General features: G+C 39.6%; 1 protein-coding gene across 2 annotated transcripts in view; it reads left to right on the top strand.

The window, feature by feature from the left end:
- XYLB (xylulokinase) overlaps positions 1–19,418 on the top strand; it is an 81,577-nt gene that overhangs the window by 2,351 nt on the left and 59,808 nt on the right. For both annotated transcript variants that reach the window (XM_082752081.1, XM_082752082.1), the window contains exons 4-13: positions 1,343–1,423; positions 2,906–2,992; positions 4,791–4,919; positions 6,208–6,273; positions 8,675–8,747; positions 13,643–13,761; positions 14,955–15,036; positions 16,009–16,049; positions 16,481–16,596; positions 19,260–19,375. In XM_082752081.1, the coding sequence (XP_082608207.1) occupies positions 1,343–1,423; positions 2,906–2,992; positions 4,791–4,919; positions 6,208–6,273; positions 8,675–8,747; positions 13,643–13,761; positions 14,955–15,036; positions 16,009–16,049; positions 16,481–16,596; positions 19,260–19,375 (910 nt within the window). The remainder of the gene's footprint in view (positions 1–1,342; positions 1,424–2,905; positions 2,993–4,790; positions 4,920–6,207; positions 6,274–8,674; positions 8,748–13,642; positions 13,762–14,954; positions 15,037–16,008; positions 16,050–16,480; positions 16,597–19,259; positions 19,376–19,418) is intronic.

The following is a 19,418-nucleotide window of genomic DNA, read 5'->3' as shown; positions in this document are numbered from 1 at the left end:
TATTTTCTGCTTTTTAAAGTGCTGTTCTATGTCTTTGGGATGCAGATGTTAATGTAAACAACTTCCACTTTAGTTACTCATAATATTGTTTCTTTGTTTCTTTCTTCACTCTCTGCTACTTATAGCATTGTATGCATGAAAAATCCTTTCCTGGATTTCCCCTACTTTTAACATGCTATTTTTTTTTCCCCCTCCATCTTCCTGTTTCGTATGCAAAATGGACCACTGCAGCTTTGCCTAACTTAATTCTGTTTTTTTTTTTTTTTTTTCCCCAGCATCCAGGTTACTTGCACTGTCTTTTTAGAATAAGCTTTGCTAACAAATTGATTTCTCAAATGGCAGGTGGTTAAAGAGCAATTTATTCAGTAATTCCCAGTCACTTTGACTGGTGTTTATTTTGAAATACAGATAACATTCTCTTCTGTTTTAAAAGCAGGCCTTCTTTGCCTCTGTGCAGATTCTGCAATGCTTGCTCTCACGTGGTGCTGCGTCAATCTGTTTTACTAGCACGATTTGAATAGTTAAGACATCTAAAAGGTCATGGAATCCCCAGTTGGTGCTCCACTGTAGTTCTGTCTGATGATCCATAAAGATTTGGTAAATTGTTCGCAGTTGGTCTTTTGAACCATAATAAACAGGAACAGTTGTAATTATTAAATTAATAATATGATGGTACAGGTATGTGATAGAGGAATATGGTTTCTTGGGAAATTCTAAAGCCTTACAGCGGTCCATTTGTCAACAAAGTCTGGCAAACGCTGATCCGAATGGGACTATATAAAGATATATTGCTTTTTGGTTTTAAAATGTAGTAAAATGTGGCAAGAACAAAAGTAACCTAGGGGCTTAAAGTGCAAAAAATCGCTTGAATTAAAGAGGTTCTGAGTTTTCAGCAGACACAATGGATTGAGGATTCCTAGCATCTTGTACAATGGGGTGCAGGGTGCACACTGTTAAAGATTTCATAGATTTCCAAAAGTAAGAACAGACAAAGATAATCATGTCTTGTGTCTGGCACTCTTAATAGATGTTTTTTAATGAATTGGAATTCTTTAAATCTTGCCGCTTGTTTAGGTTTCAAAGAATGATTCTTTGTGATTGAGCTTGTTTAAAGATTTTTTTTCCTCCGTTGTGTGATTCAACTTTTCTTTTATGGACTCTTACTTAGTAAATTAATTTATGCAGCTTCTTGAAAAGTCCATAGTCATTAGCTAATTTTTCATTATCTGCCAATGAACTCTTATCAGTGATGACATGAATTTACTCTTTAATTCCAAGGATTGTGAGTATGCATAATTTGGTAGCTCGTTACAGTCATTCTTGATTCTGTTTGTTCTCGTAGGCTCTGGATATGGTTTTAGAAAAGATGAAATCTTCCGGCTTTAACTTCGCTCAAGTCAGAGCTTTGTCTGGTGCTGGCCAGGTTAGTTTATAAAGAAATAAATCAATCTTACTGTATTTCTTCAATATAGTACAAGGTATGCAGATAAATTTTAAATAGTTGTATTGCAGAAGACCTTAAAGACATCAAGTAAGATCAAAGCTTCTGTGTAAGCATCCATTAAAAGACACATGTTACTCAAGGTAACCTAAAACCTGAAGCATTCAGAGCAATCTACAGAAGGTAGTAGGACTGGAGCATGAGCTTTATTCTGTAATTGTTAAGATCAGTGTAGTGCAAAACTAGCTGCTAGTTGTTTCCCTGTTGCTTAAATTCTTTATACATGCAGATTCTGAAATGACTAGGGTCATTTTGAATTTCACTTTATCCAGGTGCTCGTGGAATAGGATAGAAAAACAGTGACTAGTTGACATAGCTGAGGGCTTAGTAAAGTCCCGTTGAGCACTGCTTTTGTTGGCTAGGATGGAGATCTGCCTAGGAACAAAAGAAAACAAATTATGATAGTCTTTGATGCAAAGAGGACAAATATGCTGCTTGGCCATTTCTTATCCTTTAGTACATTTTTTGAGGTTTATAAAACCCATTCTGATACCAAGTCAGTTCTCCAGTCTCCTAGTACTGTGGTGAGATAAGGAAGTCTTTTATACCATTTACAGATTTAAAAATTATATTCAGGGTAAGGACAGCACTGAAGTGATAGCTGATTGTGATGCATGAGGTTTAGTTATTCATCTTGATATATCTGGGGCTAATTAATCAAAATTTTTGCTTTAATCTCCATGTTTCATTGCTTTCAGTTGAAAGTCTGAGCAACATGTCTGAAAGTCATAGTTTGTATCAAGGCTCTGTTAAGAATTCCTCAGTGGAACAGAAGTTAGGGACTGCCAGGCAACCCCAACTCACTCAAGTGAAGGTAGGAAGGTTTTTTCCAGACTACCAGTGTTCCCTTTGTTTTCCTCTTAATTCCACAAGCTGGGGTATCAACTTGGTGCTATATTCAGGTTCTTTCAGGTAGAATGGATTTCACTTAGCTGTCACCTGCCAACACACATAGTCTTTTCCTTTTCTCCGTTAAGAACCTTGTTTCTGTGCTGCAGATCAGACAGCAGAGGTACACTGATGTGCCAGTTTTTGTCCCCAGAGGAGGGGCAAACTGGTTTCAATTGTCAGAAGAACCAGAAGAGAGATGTTGAAGCAATCTGGATGATACTGTGGGTCAAGAACTATGGGCCTGGGGGATTTCTTTGTGTATATCTAGTTTCATTGGTATACTTGGTATAATTCAAGATCATTATTGTATTGACTCCTGTGTCTACTGTTTCATTATATGCTTTGCTCAGTCTTGAAGTGTCTTCTAATGGGACACTTGATTTGAAAACGTGCATTTTCTTCTCCTTGTTTGGAGAGAGTTCTCTGTCCCTTAGAGCTTGAAATTCAGATCAGGATATGAACTTTGCAGCCTGAGAGGCCATCTCCAACTTTGGTTTCTGTACTTTCCTACAGCAACATGGGAGTGTGTACTGGAAGAAAGGAAGCATCCAGACTTTAAAGAATGCATCACCCGAACTGCCTTTACATCAGCTACTAAAGGTAATGTGCATAAAGAGCTCTGAAGGGAGAGCTACACTTGTTCTGATACTTAGGCATTGCTTTTTTCCTTGCCAACCTTTCCTCGTGTTTAACTGAGTTGCATGTCCCTGCAGCATAAAGTGAAATATACAGGTTACTCCTTCAGCTCCAGGGCTTTTGACATTTCCCGTTCTCCTGATTGACAGTGTGTACTGCTCTAAAAGCTTACAGGTGTCAGTGGGCAGGCATTCCACAATCTTTTTATGTCAGAGTAACAGCTTGTTTGTTCTTCTAGGAAACATTATATTTTGTAAACAACCTGTAAGTATTGTCATTTTTTTATTTGTATTAACAAAAAAAATTGCAATGAAGAATATTATTGTAGCTGAGTTTCCTTGTAATGCCTGAGATTTCTTTAGAAAATATTAAAAAAAAAAAAAATCAATTTACATTTCCCTGTGAAACCATTGAAGTGTAATGCTGTGAGGACAGAACCTCGTAACAAGTAAATTGTTGAACCTCAACACTATTTTTGTTGTGTTTAGTATGTTTTGAATATAGACTTGACAGTTTTATTTGAAAAGAGAAGTAGGGAGAAAAGAGCTTTCCTTTCAGAGTCTCTGACCTTCCTTACTTCAAGATCTGTATCCAGCTGTACCCTGGGGTGCATGAGGCATGGCAAGGCTAGGGAAAGGATTGTCCTGCTCTGCTCTGCGCTGTGTGGCCTCACCTCAAGTGCTGTGTGCAAGTTTTGTGTACCACAATATAAAAAGGACATAAAACTCTCAGAGAATGTCCAAAGGAGGGCTGGAAAGATGGGGAAGGGTCTGGAGGGGAAGACTGGTGAGGAGCAGCTGAGGCCCCTTGGTTTGTTCAGCCCACAGCAGAGCAGGCTGAGGGGAGGCCTCATGGCGGCCTGCAGCTCCCTCACGAGGGGAGCGGAGGGGCAGGCGCTGAGCTCTGCTCTCTGGGGACAGCGACAGGACCCGAGGAGACGGCATGGAGCTGGGACAGGGGAGGGTCAGGCTGGGGGTTAGGGGAAGGGTCTGCACCCAGAGGTGGTCGGGCACTGGGACAGGCTGCCCAGGGACGTGGTCCTGGCACTGAGCTGCAGGAGTTCAAGGAGCATTTGGACACCGCTCTCAGACACAGGGTCTGGTTTTGGGGTGGTCCTGTGTGGAGCTAGAGTTGGACTCGATGTGGCTCCCTCCCAACTCAGGATGTTCTGTGATTCTAAGATCAGAAACAACAGTCGTATATGGAAAAGGAGGCGTTTGTGTAAATGATCTATTAAATGATTACTTTTTGAAATACTTCATCTGTGCAAAACTCTTGGGGGTGGAATTAGAATACTCTCTGGTGATACTAAGACTCACATGCATTGCTTATGGCAAGCCTCACTTGCATTGGTTATACCAGTCACTGAAGAGAAATCTGTTAGAACAGCTCTGGATAGTCTTAAATATTTGAAGAGAAGTTCAAAAAAATGGGTCTAAACCTGTATAAAATGACCTGGGGCTTTGGCTACCAAAGGAGTGTTAGCAATACATTGCCATAGCACACCCTGCGGCAGGGCGTGTGTGAATTACCATCAGGTGGAGTCTGCTGCTTCCCTCAAGTGTGAAGTTTGGGTTAGGTTTTCCACTGCTGACCAACGTGCTGTCCAATATCTGTTTTCCTATAATTATCGAGAGGGGATCAGAAGGTACCTCAGAGCACTGAACTGTGAGCTGACAGCTAGGTCTGCTCTATTATTATTGTTCCAGCAGGGACTTCTAAGAGCTCAGATGGTATTAATAAAGAATATTGTTTGTTCCAGGCATGTTTTGCTGTCAGTAACAGCCCCATCTGGATGGATTCGAGTACAGCTTCCCAGTGCAGCAATCTGGAGAAGGCTGTGGGAGGAGCACAGCGCCTAGCGGCTATCACTGGATCTCGAGCCTATGAGGTGAGGAGCAGGGAGAAGAAATCCTCGGCAGAGTCGGGTGACAGAAAAGATTCTGCCCTTAAGTTATACCACAGCAGATAATGAGCAGGCATTAACTATGAAAGAGAGAATTTTATTCAGTGTTTTTGAAGAACCTCCCATAGTACTGTGCTTTGTAGTAGCCTCACAAAGGAAGAGGTGGAAACCGTATTCTATGGGAATTTTAAGGTGAAATTAAGCAAAACATTGGAATTTCTACTGCAGGAACCAGTGCAGAAATGGTGACTGTAGTGAGCTGTTGCACTTGGTCAGTGGTTCCCAGGGCTGAATTCTCCATTGTGAGCTCCTGTGCAGCCAAATTTCCATGTTTAATGACAAATTAATTTGTGTTACAGGCTTATTCAGGGTTATGAGTCGATGTCTGGGGATAAATGCTCTAGGTTACTTCTTCAGTTAAAAGAATAAGAATTGCCCTTTTAATGTTCCTTGAAGGCTAACAAGTAGCTGTCAACCTAAGAGAGAAATGAGTTTCCGAAGTTCGGGACCCTATCAGAGAGTACACAGTCACTCATCTCCTCTTTCCAACCCTTTCCTCTCTTTTAACTATGACAATGAGTGGGAGTGGGGCTGCCCTCCAGGCATCTTGGCACCTGGCTGCTCTTACTGTTGGTTCAATAGAATAAGGCTCTAACCCCCAGAATTGCTGATTCTGTTTTTGAATCATGCACTGGCCATAAGGCCAGTGTTTGAAATCAGTCTTTGCATACCTCTAACAGTTTGTTTTTAACTTGCCAAAGGTTAAGGTTTCAGAAGTTCGGTGTTAGAAGATTTTTGTTGTTTGATACAATACATGGATGAAAAATAAGTATTCTTAGAACTGCCGTTAGCTTGTGCTCAAGTTGTTTCTTTGAGTATTAAACTCGCTGCCTGCTTCCATTCCTCACAGAGAGGTGCATAGGTTGGGTAGCCTAAATCTTTTAAAGAATCTGAAGGCAGCATTTGAATAGTGTTGGTTCCTGGGCATGTAATAAGAGTGATTCATTCCATTGAACTGTCATTTCTGAAATGTAAATTATGGATAGTAATGCTTTTTCACAAGCTTTTTTTTTCAAAAGGTGAGCAAAATTCTCATAATGAGACTATGTGTTATAGCCTGTTTAGTGCAGATTGCCTGCTGTGCACTGACTTTCATCATGCATCAGGCAAATTAAATATCCAAAGTGCAATGTACTGAACTCATTACACAGAGTTAATGATTATTGACTCCATTTAAGGTTTGTGTTTCTAAGCATTTGCATTTCTTTCTCAGCGTTTTACAGGAAACCAGATAGCAAAGATTTACAGCCAGAATCCTGAGGTCTACGCGCAAACTGAGGTTGGCTCAACTTCAATATACTTATTGGAAATCACAGTTGAAAATCTTTTAAAAAGAATTTTGTGCAGATGTCAGATTATTATTCTTTTTTGGCTAAAAATATTTTATTCTTCTGTTTGCTTTTGAAAATAAAATTAAAAAAATGCTTTTTTTTTGTTGTTATATTCTTAGTCATTAGGCAGATAAAAATCAGGCATCAGTTCCATCTTGAATGTTATATTTAACACAGCGGGCTCTATTGGATCTTGCCTTTGTGGAAGAAGTTTTTTAAACCAAGCTTTCGTTTGGGTGGCAGTAAATTGTATGTTCAGCAGTTCAAATACAAGTGGGTAACTAAGCACACAGTTGAAATTTTAGCACTCAGAATTGTCTGTTTGCATACAGAAATGTGGTTGCTCTGCCATACAAAGCTGGCATCCCTGCAGATGTGCATAGGAAAAAAACTGCAATCAATCCTAGATTTTTTTTAATAGATTTTCCCTTGAGGAGCTACTTTGATTCTGTTACTACAAATGAATTGCATCGTGTAGTTTCCTTCTGCTTTTTAATTTTTAGAAATCAATGTGCAATTCTATTGCTTCAATTCAAGTCTGCATCTAGCTGCGACTAAAATGGTTTGAAGCAAGGTGAAACCTCCATACAGGTACGATATACATGAGGGAAAGGCTCCTACCCTGTGATTAGAAAACACCAAACATCCTGAGCTGTGAAGTCAGGTGTCCTGTGTTTTTATATTCCTGTAGTTCTTGTCAGTATTGATAACAAATTTTCTGTTTTTTAGAATCTCACCTCTGCATGAAACATTTGATTTCATGGAGGAGTGAGTGGCAAAGTTTTCTGGGGAGAATGCTTCATTTTTTAAAATTTCTTTTTCTGTCTTTTCATTGTATAACCTTTGTGCTCAGTAAGGGATGGGATGGAACAGAACACTAATACAGCTTGATCACAAGTTTAAGAGTAAGTTTAGCAAAAGATGTATCAATAGAAGAGGCAGGGTGGGAGACAAGTCCTTGGGAACTGAGAATTGGTCAGACTAAGTCAGCTAAGACTTTGAGGGCTGGTGGCACTGATGGCACCTTGTGGCAGTAAAGGATATGCAAGAAGTTGTGTTCTAGTACAAGTATTTCCATGACAGAGTTACTTTAGGGGACCTTCAAGCAGCACTTAGCAGCCTGGCAGTCTGAGTGACATGTGGAAGGTGGATGTTTTTCCTCCTCTAGGTCAGCTTGCTGAACTGGCTGATTCACAGTTTAACTCCATCCTTTTCCTTCCATTTCAGGCAGCTAGTGCCCATTGGGGCACCAGAGAAGGTAGGCCTTCGTTATCTAAGCACAATGTGATATATTCTTGGGGAGAGACGCATGAAGAGCGAGTGCATCATTAAGTTTCCTGGCCATTGTAACCACTTCTTAGAGCTCTGGCTATAGTCCGTCTCTGAATGCTGTGTGAAGCAGTGGTTTCATAATCACTAATACAAAAACCTGTCACTGCAGGCTTGCTCCACCAGTAGAGATTTGATTCTGATTAGTTATTGGGTGACAATCATATTTCTTTTGAATTAGAGCACACAATAAGGAATTTGACAGCTTTTATGCCAGCTTCTGGGGAACATACAATACTTGATCCTGCAGAAAGCTGGCCTGCTTAACTCGGTGGTTTCTCTAGCAGGCTTGAAACAGAGGTGAGTCCGTGTAGGATCAGTGCTTTGTGTTACATGGCCAGGGCATTTTGGGGCCAGTACTAGGAGCCCTGCAGCTGGATTTCACGCATTGCTGGAACATATCCAGAGGCAGAACTGCAGGCAGTGGTTTAGTGCAGAGCTGATTATTCCCAACTCCGGGGAGTAACTCCTGGGAGGGCTGGGGTCTCAGCTGGGAGGAGGTCATGGATGGGAAGAAGGTAAGAGCTCACGTAAAGGTGCTATCAGAGCCTTGCCAGTGACTAGAAAGCTCGCAGACCTGTACCCTGAGTTGACCAATTCATGTCTTCTGGGCGTTTTCCCGGTCATCCACACACAGTTTTTTTTCTCGGTGAGTATTTTACCTTAACTGAAGTCCTGTGATACACCACAGTTGTGAATTAATTCATGATAACATAGAATATGCTAATATACTAGGTGTATTTTGCATGTTTCAGAATGCAGAGCTATTAACAGCTTTTATCATGGGGTTACTTTTAGATTGATATCTGCTGCGTTACTTAGGCAGGAATATAAAGCTGAATAATCCTTCTAGGTGTATTTCTGTGTGCATTCTGTGTCTAACATTAAGCATCTATTAACATTTGCTGCTTCCAATTACTTATTTATTTTCTTTGAAGTGAGTACTGATGGGAATCACTCTCACACTCCTTTTTTTTTTTTTTTTTTTTTTTTTTTTTTTTTTTTTTTTTTTACTTTCAGAGAATCTCTTTGGTTAGTAGTTTCGCAGCTTCCCTTTTCCTAGGAGCTTATGCACCCATCGATTACAGTGATGGTAAGTGCGTGGGCTTTTCTGGTAGTGACAATTCAAGAAGGAAATTTTTCTCTCTATTCCTCCCCGCCTTACATAAAAGGTGGACAGGCTCTCTACCATTTATTTTCAGTCTTTAAGCTTTAATTGCAAGTCTGTTAGATTTTCAACTAAGTTATTCCTTTTAGTTTGTTGCTACTCTTGATAGTGTTGTCAGCTTTGCTTATTCATCCCCATCGTACCATGATTCCAATTTCTATAAAATGGAGCCAGAGAAAAAGTTCTTAAATGAAAGTGAACCTTTTTCATTACTTTCTGATGTGAAAGGAATGTTGACATATCTATTTAAAAGCATTAAAAACTGTGGATTTTCAGGTAGACTTCATAGTTCTGATATTTTTTGGTTTTGCTGGCTTAGCTCTGAGTTGCACAGGATGTAAATAAGATGTATACTGTGATTATTCCACACGCCCCCATGCCTAACTGGAGTAAGGATCTGTAACAGAAATTTCCTCTGGTTCATTTTTAAAAGGATAAGCAAAGCCAAGCAAGAAAAAAAACCCACAAAACTAAGCAAGCTCAGTTAAAAAGAATAAAATCTAACCTTTTTTATCTCTTCATTCATCATAACAAAGACAAAAAAGTGACCGGACACGTGTCTCTCTTTTCTGTTGTGTGTTATCTCGGCTATCCAGCTTTTAAACGGCAAATTTAAACAGCCTTTATGAGGGATACCTACTTCCTGGGAGCTGTGCTGTCATTTCTAAATAGCATTTTTGATTCCTTCTCTGAAAATAAGAGGAGATACATTTCAGAGCTGAAAGGTTAGATAACAAGGCTCTCTAAGGAAATGTTGCATTATAGAGCCATAGTTGACACCCATGTGCGAAGACAAACTTATTTTTTCTCCTCTTCATTGTTCCATCAAAGCTCATAGGAAAAGGCAAGGCACCTCAATTTTAGGTAATGGACAACTTATTCAATACTAGATTTCCCATTTATATTTGAGACCTTAAAAATTGCAAGGCGATCCACGCTTATTTTGCAGCAATTGTGAGATTATTACATCTGTCTTCTGGTCTTGTTCTGTTAGCCATGTATTTTCACAGCTAAATTTTATTTTTTTTTGTGAATTATTGCCCACAATACCTGTTGAGAGCTGCACTTTGCTCCTCAGTAGTCCCGAGTGCTGAGCATTTTGGCCACTCACCAGCCTACAGAACTGGCTGTGTCTACTGTTTTTCAAATAAGGATGGTGAGAGCTCCAAGATCCTTTTTTCTGACAAAGAAATATGTTGATTGTTGATTATTTTGTCAGTGAGTGTTTATTTTGATTCACATTTTGTTTAAAATATAAGCAAATAATAAACAAATCCTGTTTTTTTTTTTTTGTTTTGTTTATTTTTTTGGGTAATGCTATCTCTGACTTTTCTAGTTGGAAGCAAGTGAGGAAAATCTGTGCTTCTTCTATTTTGGAACATGAACAATTCAGTTTGGTTGGAAACCAAAACGTTTCAAACTGTAAACAAAACAAAAGTTTGCTTCGTTGGAGAACTTTCATAGAAAATGTGCTGCATTTTTCAAGCAGCTCTAAGGAGAGCCTGTTCTGTTACACCTCTGGCTATTTACATAACTTGAATCAATGTTATCTACTGTTCAAAGCATGTAAGATTATTAAATTTTTGTGCGAAGAAAGATAAGGGAACTAAGCAGGATGTTACAGTTCTCTTTACAAGACAAAAGAGTTTTCGGTGTTGTAAGCTATATTTTGTCTTCTACGTTCTTTTCTTCTGTTAACATAATGAGAGCGAATTCTAATTCTGGTAATAAAATGTAATTATAATGCATGCAATAGTTTTTTGGATCCATCTTAAAAACCTGTTTTCTTGTCATGTACGATTTCTTGCAATTCACTTGATCTTTTACGTTGCACCTGTATATTGTAGTTTGAAATGCATCTCAAAATAATACTCAGATAATAGACCTATTCTTCATTTCTGTAGGTTTAACTTCAGGTCATATCGTCTTTAAAAGACCCTGTCAAATTGTTTAGCTCTGCACAATAACTTCTCTCTTTAAATTTGAGGGTTATTGTAGGAAATGTGCTACTCAGTTTCAGGAATTTTTCTCCTTAAAGGTCCAATCTTGTAAGGTTCAAACCACTGCTTATGAATGGCTGAGCACCTTGTGTGATTGATTCCAAAAAAATTAAATTACATTCTGGTGGAACGAAGAATGATTTTCATTTATATTGTGCAGGTGGTAAAAGGAAGATACATTTGGGACCTAAATAACTCAAACACTCGAGGCATTGTTTCTTTCAGAAGACACCTTAAAGAACAGCTATTCAGCTCTTGACCTAGAGAAGCTTTATCTTTTGAAATGATTTTCCAAGAGCCTTAGGCAAATCGTAGCTTAGCATACTTGTTTCTGTTGTTGTCTCAACTAAGGCTGTTTTGAACCGAAGCCTTTTCAGAAGGCAGCCTGTTGGGCTGAATTTACTCCTCCTGTAGCTTGTTTGGTGTCAGCAGAGCTGCACTGCTCGCCGAAAAGGCAATCCAGAATGCTGTAATATAGATGCACTTACCCGTTTCTAAATGGATGCAAATATTGATCTTTAGCTTGCAGATTGATAAAGCCAGTTAGTCAGTGTCTTTTGGTCTTTGTAATGATTTTTTTTTTTTTCCCCAGTCTTGAAATAATTATATTTTTGTATAAGCAGTAAATATTAGCAAGTCCCAGTTGTGCTCCTTGGTCACTTTAAGTCAGGGATGCTTGCAGTGAAATACTGAATCCTACTCCTCCACGTGTTAATCCTTTCCTCAGTCCTTACTAGACCATGGGCTTGGCTACTGACCTTTGTTGCTGGTGGGATACCCAGTCGGAGTGACAAGTCTGAAGACTGCCTTTGTTTTTTTCCTATGATTTTATTTCTAGAGTTACTGTTTATTTTAATGTTAAACTTACAATGGTGTGCTTATGCCATTTTTTACTAACTTTTATTTCTAAAAGTGGCATAGATCTGCATGACCAGACGTGTGATTTAGGAGCTCACTGTGCATCTCTCCCTGTGTGAGTGAAGGAGAAGGAGAAGCAGTTCCAGGGAGCTTTCAGCTCTCTGGTCTTGGTTTTCTGCTGCCTCGAGATTCTCATTCAAGCTCCTGCAGCTGGATAGGATGAATCCAGGCCAACAGACGGGTAGCTCTTGTAAAATAGTTGTTTCACATCTTTTAAATGAGTTTTTGAGGGTGGGATAAATTAGTTCATCTTTCTTTTCTCAGGGCATGTTAAAGTCTCTTTGCAGCTGTATCTACCAGTCAATAAAACTGAAGTGTGGTTTCAGTTTCTATATCAGCTTAGACCTTTTCAGTCACAAAGGTTAGTGGTTTGCCTGGTTTAGGCAGAAAAGATTGGAGAGGCTGTGCTTATTCTTCCAGAATTGCATTGGAGGATACTGGCTAAACATTTCTTCGGGCTTGCAGGATGTTGAGGTGAAGGATTTTAAAAAACAAAAGAAACAAGGAAAACCATAAAAAAAAAAAAAAAAACAAAACAAAAAAATGAAAGAAACAACAGCTAACTTTTTTTTTTTTCTAATGAAATTCCTCTTTATTTAAAGATTCTCTGGCTCACTGATTAATTTAGCTAAGGTGTTCTTGTCCTTTTACATTAGGGTCTTTTCTAGGAAACTTTCTAGCTTTGCATATTTCCTCATTAAACCTGAGAGATTTGGGAAGAGGCTCCATTCCATGTCTTGGAAGTGCAGATAACAATTCTGGATTCAATTTACCAAGGCAGGGGGGATGGCTGGATTTAAGAGAGAATTGAGAGAAGCTGGACTAAATCTTGCCACCTTTCCTTCTCCTGTTGCTGGTAGTGACTCTGACAGCAGAAAAGGGAAATGCACCCTTTGCCTGTGGGAGCAAGCACACTTTGTGCTCTGTCAAATTCCTGCTGCCGCATCACAGGCCAAATTTACCAGCGCATAATTTAAGTGCGTTCAATTTGCATGAAATGGGATTGATTGAATTTAATAAATGTAATTCTATTTTCTACGTTGCTAAGTATAGTCCAAATTTCCTGCTGTTTGGCTTGGTTTATTCTGGTGTCTCAGCTGGAGCGTGCAACACTTTCTATTTACAGCGCCGTGCAAAGCACTGGGTCCAGACCATGGTGTTGGTGCTTAGGATTCAACTGTACAGATAGGTGTTTTGTTAATAAACATTATTAAACTCATTATTAAGTGAAAAAGGCTGCTGGGAATTGATAGTGTAAGCTTATTTGTGCGTGTGTAACCAACAGTAGGGTATGTGCAGGGAATATGGAAGGCTTATGGTCTTGTTGAGAATAAGAGTCCTACTAGAGCCTTGTAACGTGCTGGCTGAGATGTGGTTAGGACTCTTCTCTTCCTCTGTGTCCCAGCATTGCAAGTGTAGCCTCATTCCACAGACTCTGCCTGTTGGTCAGCTTCACCTTCTTTGTGCTATACCGAGTTTAAAGATGTTTTGAATTGAATTTGAAGTTTTCCACTGTGCTCGGCTGAGAATGTGGCTGTGTTTCTGAGATAAATAAGTCACGGGCTAAACAGTCTTTGAAATGAAAATGTTGTTAATCCAGAGTAAGACTAATATGTCCCTGAACAGCACTAACCAGAAGCGTGTACGGATTTTTCAAGTCTAATGAAATGTGCAATTAAATGCATCTTAGAAATACAAACAAGGGATGTGGAGTGCTCAGGAAGTTACATAGATTTGGCCACTAACCAACCTCAGTTAACTTTATAAACCAGGACAACTTTCCAGGATAACTTTCTGTTGCCTGTAACAAGGTGGAATTTTCTGATGCAATATTATCTGCTTTCTTTACACTGCTGTTATGTTTAATGATCTGTGCTTCTTGGTTTGATCTCTGTCTTGTAGGTTCTGGTATGAATCTGCTGCAAATCTGGGAAAAGGTGTGGTCAGCGTCCTGCCTTGATGCTTGTGCACCAGGATTAGAAGAGAAACTGGGAAGCCCCGTGCCATCACATTCAGTCCTGGTATGTGCCAGTCTTGAAGAGTTTAAAAAAAAAATCATTGGAAGAACTAAGGCTTTGTGCTGAGAGTTCTGCTGATGGTACTTTCTTGGAGTATATTTGTGTGTGTGTGTGTGCATGCATGCACAATTACCTTCAGAGATGTGTGCCAGAGCAGAAATAGATAGTTTTGAAAATTGGTAGCTGGTGTCTGTCATAGCTTTTGCCACAGATCACTTTGGATTCCTGCATGCCCTGGGCTCCGAAAATAAAGGTTTTGGCAGATGCTGCAGTGATAAGAATCACTAGGGTTCTTCTCTCTGGACTTCCCATATGCCCACAACTACGACTGCAAAACTATGCACAGTATTTATTACTGCAGAAACATAACCCAACATCTGTGTTGCTTAACAAGGACCTTGTTTTATACTGTTTGTAGAGTTAATAAGTTAATCTTCCCGAATCATTTGGGATGTTTAGAGCTCCTCAGTTTATGCAGCTTAAAGATGAAATCAAGACCCATGTCTCTTAGAGTAAATAAATGTAGTCTTACTGTCCGGCACAGAAAGAGCTATTGCTTTAGGTGGTACACATGTAAAACAGGGTAGGTATCTGTCACCTAATCCCTCTCAATTCAGTGCTAGTAAGGTAGCTGACTTGTGATTCCTGTGCTGATCATGTATAATGGAGAGGAACAAATCAAAAGTCTGCATAAATGTCCATGTATTTTTTAAGGATGGTTTTCTTCTCCTGTGTTTTCTCTGTGGCTTAAAAGAATACAGTTCTTGACCCCTACAATAATAGGTGTCATATTTCAACCTTTAATGTTGTGATGTATATTAATGTTGTTTCCTCTTTTGTTTGCATTGAATTTCTAATTTTTATGTATTAATATTCATGCATCTGTGCAAAATAGATGGGTATGTTTATATTACTTGATGTGAAGAATTCCAGAGTGACCCAGAGCTAAAATGCTGCTATTTACTTCATGTATTTCAAAATCTAATCTCAGGATATTTCTATGAGGTTCTCCGACAAAAAAAAAAAAAAAAAAAAGGTTCAAAATCTATGAAATATTCCTGCCTTAAATATACAGAAATGGTTATTGTAGCTGCTCTAGGGTTTTTCAGCTCTGTGCTACAACCAATTGTATCATACACTGCAAGATCATTTTCCATTTTTTAAGCTGTTTTTTCACTCCGTATTTCTTTCCTTAGGGGTCCATTTCTCCGTATTATATTCAGCGTTATGGGTTTAGCCCAGACTGCAAAGTAGTAGCCTTTACAGGAGACAACCCAGGTGAGATGATTAAATGTGTAAGATTCAGTGAATATCATTATGCATGTACTGAAATTCTAGATCAATCTCATTAATTCTCAGATGCTCCCTTATACAGCGAAAGAATATCATGTTTATCAGCATTAATAGCTTTTTCCAACAGCCATCCATCACTGGCTCTTCTGAGGTATAGACATCTTGGATAAGCTGGGTACTGCAAATGAATTCCCTTTAGCCTAGTAATTAGAGGTGACTCTAGGTTTTGGTTTGTCTAAGAGAATAAACTATTTGTAATATGAATTACTTCCATTTCTAACTTAGGAAATGTGAATTCAAACCCTGCTGTTGTATCTTTTGAATCAAAGAGCCTTTCTGTAAGAATGAGAGCTGTCCTTTTGTCAGACTGATATATCCCAGTGTAAGGGAGAGTGTTAATTTAGGATCAGTTTTTGGAATCCTCATGACTGTTTCAGGGCAGAGCAAAGTCATCTTTCTCAAGACTATGAAAATAAAATACTTATCCATGTAAAAGTAGCATATCCAGGTTTGAATAAAGATGTAGGCTTCATCATGGTATATTTCCCATGTATATTATGGGACATGATTAAGCTCTGAATTTCTTGAAAGGCAAATTTTTCTTTTAGAAATTCAAGTCCAGTTTAGTCCAATAAATATATGAGTAGTCTGATGCAGGTGAGTGGTGTTGTACTTTAAAGAGTGTTGTTAAGTAAGGGTCCACAGTATTTCAAACTTGAACATACAAACCTTCAGAGAATCCTGCAGTTCTGCAGTTGTTTGAGTGTTTTGATTAAGTGTTAAAGCTCTCACCCAAGCTCTTGGCCCCTTTTTTACAATGTATAGGCCAAGGTTATCATGAACATAATTCCCATTTTTTCTACTTTGAGACAGCGAGTGCAGTGTGCCGTGATGTCCCAAGTAGCATGCTAAAATTGAGTCATACGAGTAACTTTTTCTCTGTTATTCTGCTTTCAGCATCATTGGCAGGGATGAGACTTCAAGAAGGAGATATTGCAGTAAGTCAAAACATTCCTGAAAACTATCTGTATCCCTGAATAAATGGAATACATGAAATGTGAAACGGTAACAAGGACGATAGCTGTAGGTTATCAGTTAAATTAATCTGCTAGTGTTGATTTTCTTTTTATTGCCTTCATTCTTGTTTTATTTCTATCAATCTGCAAGCTGCCTGAAAGATTTTAAGTAAACTGCAACTATTTTTAACTAATGCTTTAGACCCTAAAGCTCAAGTCTCTGTCTGGTATGTATTTCACTGATGTGACAACCTAAAAGTCAGCGCTAGCTTCAATACGAATCCAATTGACTTAATGTGTAATTTAAAAACAATTAGTGGTAATAACAAATGGTTTTAATTTAATTTCTGTATTGCTTTCCGTGCACGTTGTGATAACGCTTCAATTACTTTTTTTTTTTTTTCTCCTTCCAGATTAGCCTCGGCACAAGTGACACATTGTTTCTGTGGATCCAGGAACCGACTCCTGCCTTAGAAGGTCATATCCTCTGCAATCCTGTTGATTCGCAAACATTTATGGCACTTTTATGGTAATACCATTTTTTTTGTACATCTAGGATCAATAATATATATATATATATTTTGTATTAGTGGTTTATTTCTTTTGCAAAATGATAATGGAAAGAATGTTCAGCGCTCCGTATGGTATATGGCAACCTACTGCTGAAACATTTGCATCAGGATTATGGCATGCCCATTGTTCAATGTGGGTAACTGCAGAGTTGTGAAGGATAAATTCTCACAGCGATAAAAAGACAAAATTATTTTTATGTATACATAAGGCCAGTTCGCTGTGAATCGAAGGTAATATATTTAATGTACAGGAATAGCAGTCTTCTGAAATGTAATAATCTGAAATGTCAGAAGCTTGACCGGACTGTGCAACTTCTAGTGGTCCAGAGGGGACATAATGGGGCAGGTGAAGGCTTCCTTTTCATAGACGAGTATAATCAGTGCTGTTCAGGGACATATTAGACTGTGCACGTGGCAAATACTGAGATCTCAGGAAGCCCAGCTGACAGAATGATTCTCCTGGTAGCTTTTGGCTGCTGTGATGTGGGGATGGTTTGGCCTCTCGCCAGCCAAGTAGGAGGAAGGAAGGCCTGAAGCTGCGGGTTGTCCCTCACCAAATCCACATGTTCAACTGAAAAACTTCCAAAGTCAGAGCATTTAGGCAAATATTTACAAGTAATACACAGGTACATTTAGTGTTTAAATACTTGGGATTGCACAGAGCACAACGCAGCAGTTATTGGCAGGAATGGGTAGAGCTGTTCCTTGGGAAGGTCTTTGGAAGTGGACAGCACTTCTGTAACAGGCCTGTTAATTACGAGTGTGCACATAAAACCCTCTTAAGGACTTAAGAGGTATTATTATTTTTTCCCCTGCTTGGACTGTCTCTTATAAGTCGCAGTAGTAATATTGTTTCAATTATTACAAGTGATCAGATCTATAAGGTAGAGGCATTTTCCGAAGCGGAGATTTGATGGCATTAGTGATTAACTCAGCCTGTTCCCTGTGGATCCTGAGATTACCTCGTATCACTAACACTACAAAATCAAACTGGAGGTGCTTGTAACTGAAAACTTCAACAGAGCTCAAATCTGCCTTTTAGCTGTGATGTTGAGCCTTACCTGCACAGTGAAAGGATGCTGTAGATGACAGTGGGAACTGTGTTGTGAAGTGGAGCTTAAAAGGGTGATGTCAATTGAAAGTTACTGAGTTTCATAATATGATTTCCCGGCAGTTGGTTATTTTTGAAGCTTTGCATTCAAGTTTTCCTTTTTCCCAATTTTTCTCTATTTCTCACTGCTTGCTGGGTGAAAGAGCTCTATAAACAACCTGTTTGTAAGAGGAGACGCTGAGACATTTTTCTGAATAACCACTCTGCTGCCATTCTTCTGCTCCAGCTTAACACGTGCAGAAGGCCAAATCTTTGTCCTTCAGAACACAGGCTACTTCTGTAGCCATGCAGATGTAAAGAATTTCTGTTCTGCCAGTCTGGCTGGTCCTGCCCTAACACTGCTCCTTTGGCACCAGTGCCCCTTTACTAATGGAGCAGTGTAATTAATAGGGAACTCGCCTGCTTTAGTAGGAAAAGTGCCTGAACTCCCAGGCAGAATATATGTATAGAAAACTTGAATGCTTTCAGTTGCTGCTACAGAGCATGTTCAATAATTTCCTTGCCCTCTTTTTGGATGTTTTTGTGCCTCTCCTGCTGAGTTGGTGTGATGACTCCCTGTTGGAGAGGATTCAGACTGCTTTCCTTTGGGTCTGAGTCCAGTGCTGCAGTATGCTGCAGGAGCATTATATTCACAGAGGAGACAAAGGAGGAGATGGCACAAAGGGTGCACAGATCGTGCACACTCAACAGATGCATTTTTACAGCATGGCTTACGGGCTCTGGAACAGAACCGTGTAGCTGCAGCTGTGGTGCTTCCCTTTGCCAGATACTGGCATGGATCTAGACCTCATAAGTTTTATTGGACCCTGAAATCATAAATGATGTAATGCAGCGTGGAGACACTCTTGCTCCTCCTTACAGCCATATCAAAGTGAGTTTTTTTTAGTGCTGTGTCAGAGTACTGCTGGCAGGGCACACGAGTGCTACCTCTGCACCCGCAGCACAAACCGTTTCTCTTGAAAGCAGTTACTAGGTCCAGCTGGGGGATGTCCAAAAGCAGGTGTTTGTCTTTGCTCTTGGGTGCAGCCAGACTCAATGAAGCCCTTGATGAGTGTTGGCACAGTGCAGAAACCCAGCTCCACAGGTCCTGCCTCATGGCCAGCATGATGCGACAGTGCCCGGTGTGTCTTCAGGGCTTTGGGCTTCAGGAAACTGCAGTAAGTCAGGCACTGGGCTGCAAATCCTGCACGTGGAGCTCTGAGGAGACGTGTTAGCTGTTCAGAGCTAGCTTGTGTTTGGCATGGCCTGCCAGAATAGATCTGAACCATTCACTCGTTGGAGAGATGTAGAAGAGCATCTCTGCATTGTTTTCCTCATCGTGTCTTGTTGTAGTTGTTTTTTTTAGTTTCCTTCCTCTGCGTTTCTTTCCATAATGAAGAGATGATTGTATCTGCTTGCCTGGCTGTATTCAGCTGATACAACGAACAGCAGTATTAAGTAAAACAACAAATTGCTTAAAAAACAGTCAAATGATTTGAAAAATGCATGTGGTGTGTTTGTGTGTTTTAGTTTTAAGAACGGCTCTCTGATGAGGGAGAGGATCAGAGATGACTGCGCTTCAGGCTCCTGGGATGAATTCTCCAAAGCCTTATCGTCAACTGTTGCTGGAAACAATGGAAACTTGGGTATGAGCCTTAGCAGGGCTGGGAGTTCCAGGGTTTGTTTGGA

Source organism: Aythya marila (genome assembly GCF_965140915.1).
Source record: "Aythya marila genome assembly, chromosome: 2".
NCBI lineage: Eukaryota > Metazoa > Chordata > Aves > Anseriformes > Anatidae > Aythya > Aythya marila.
This window is presented reverse-complemented; position numbering and strand designations above follow the sequence as displayed.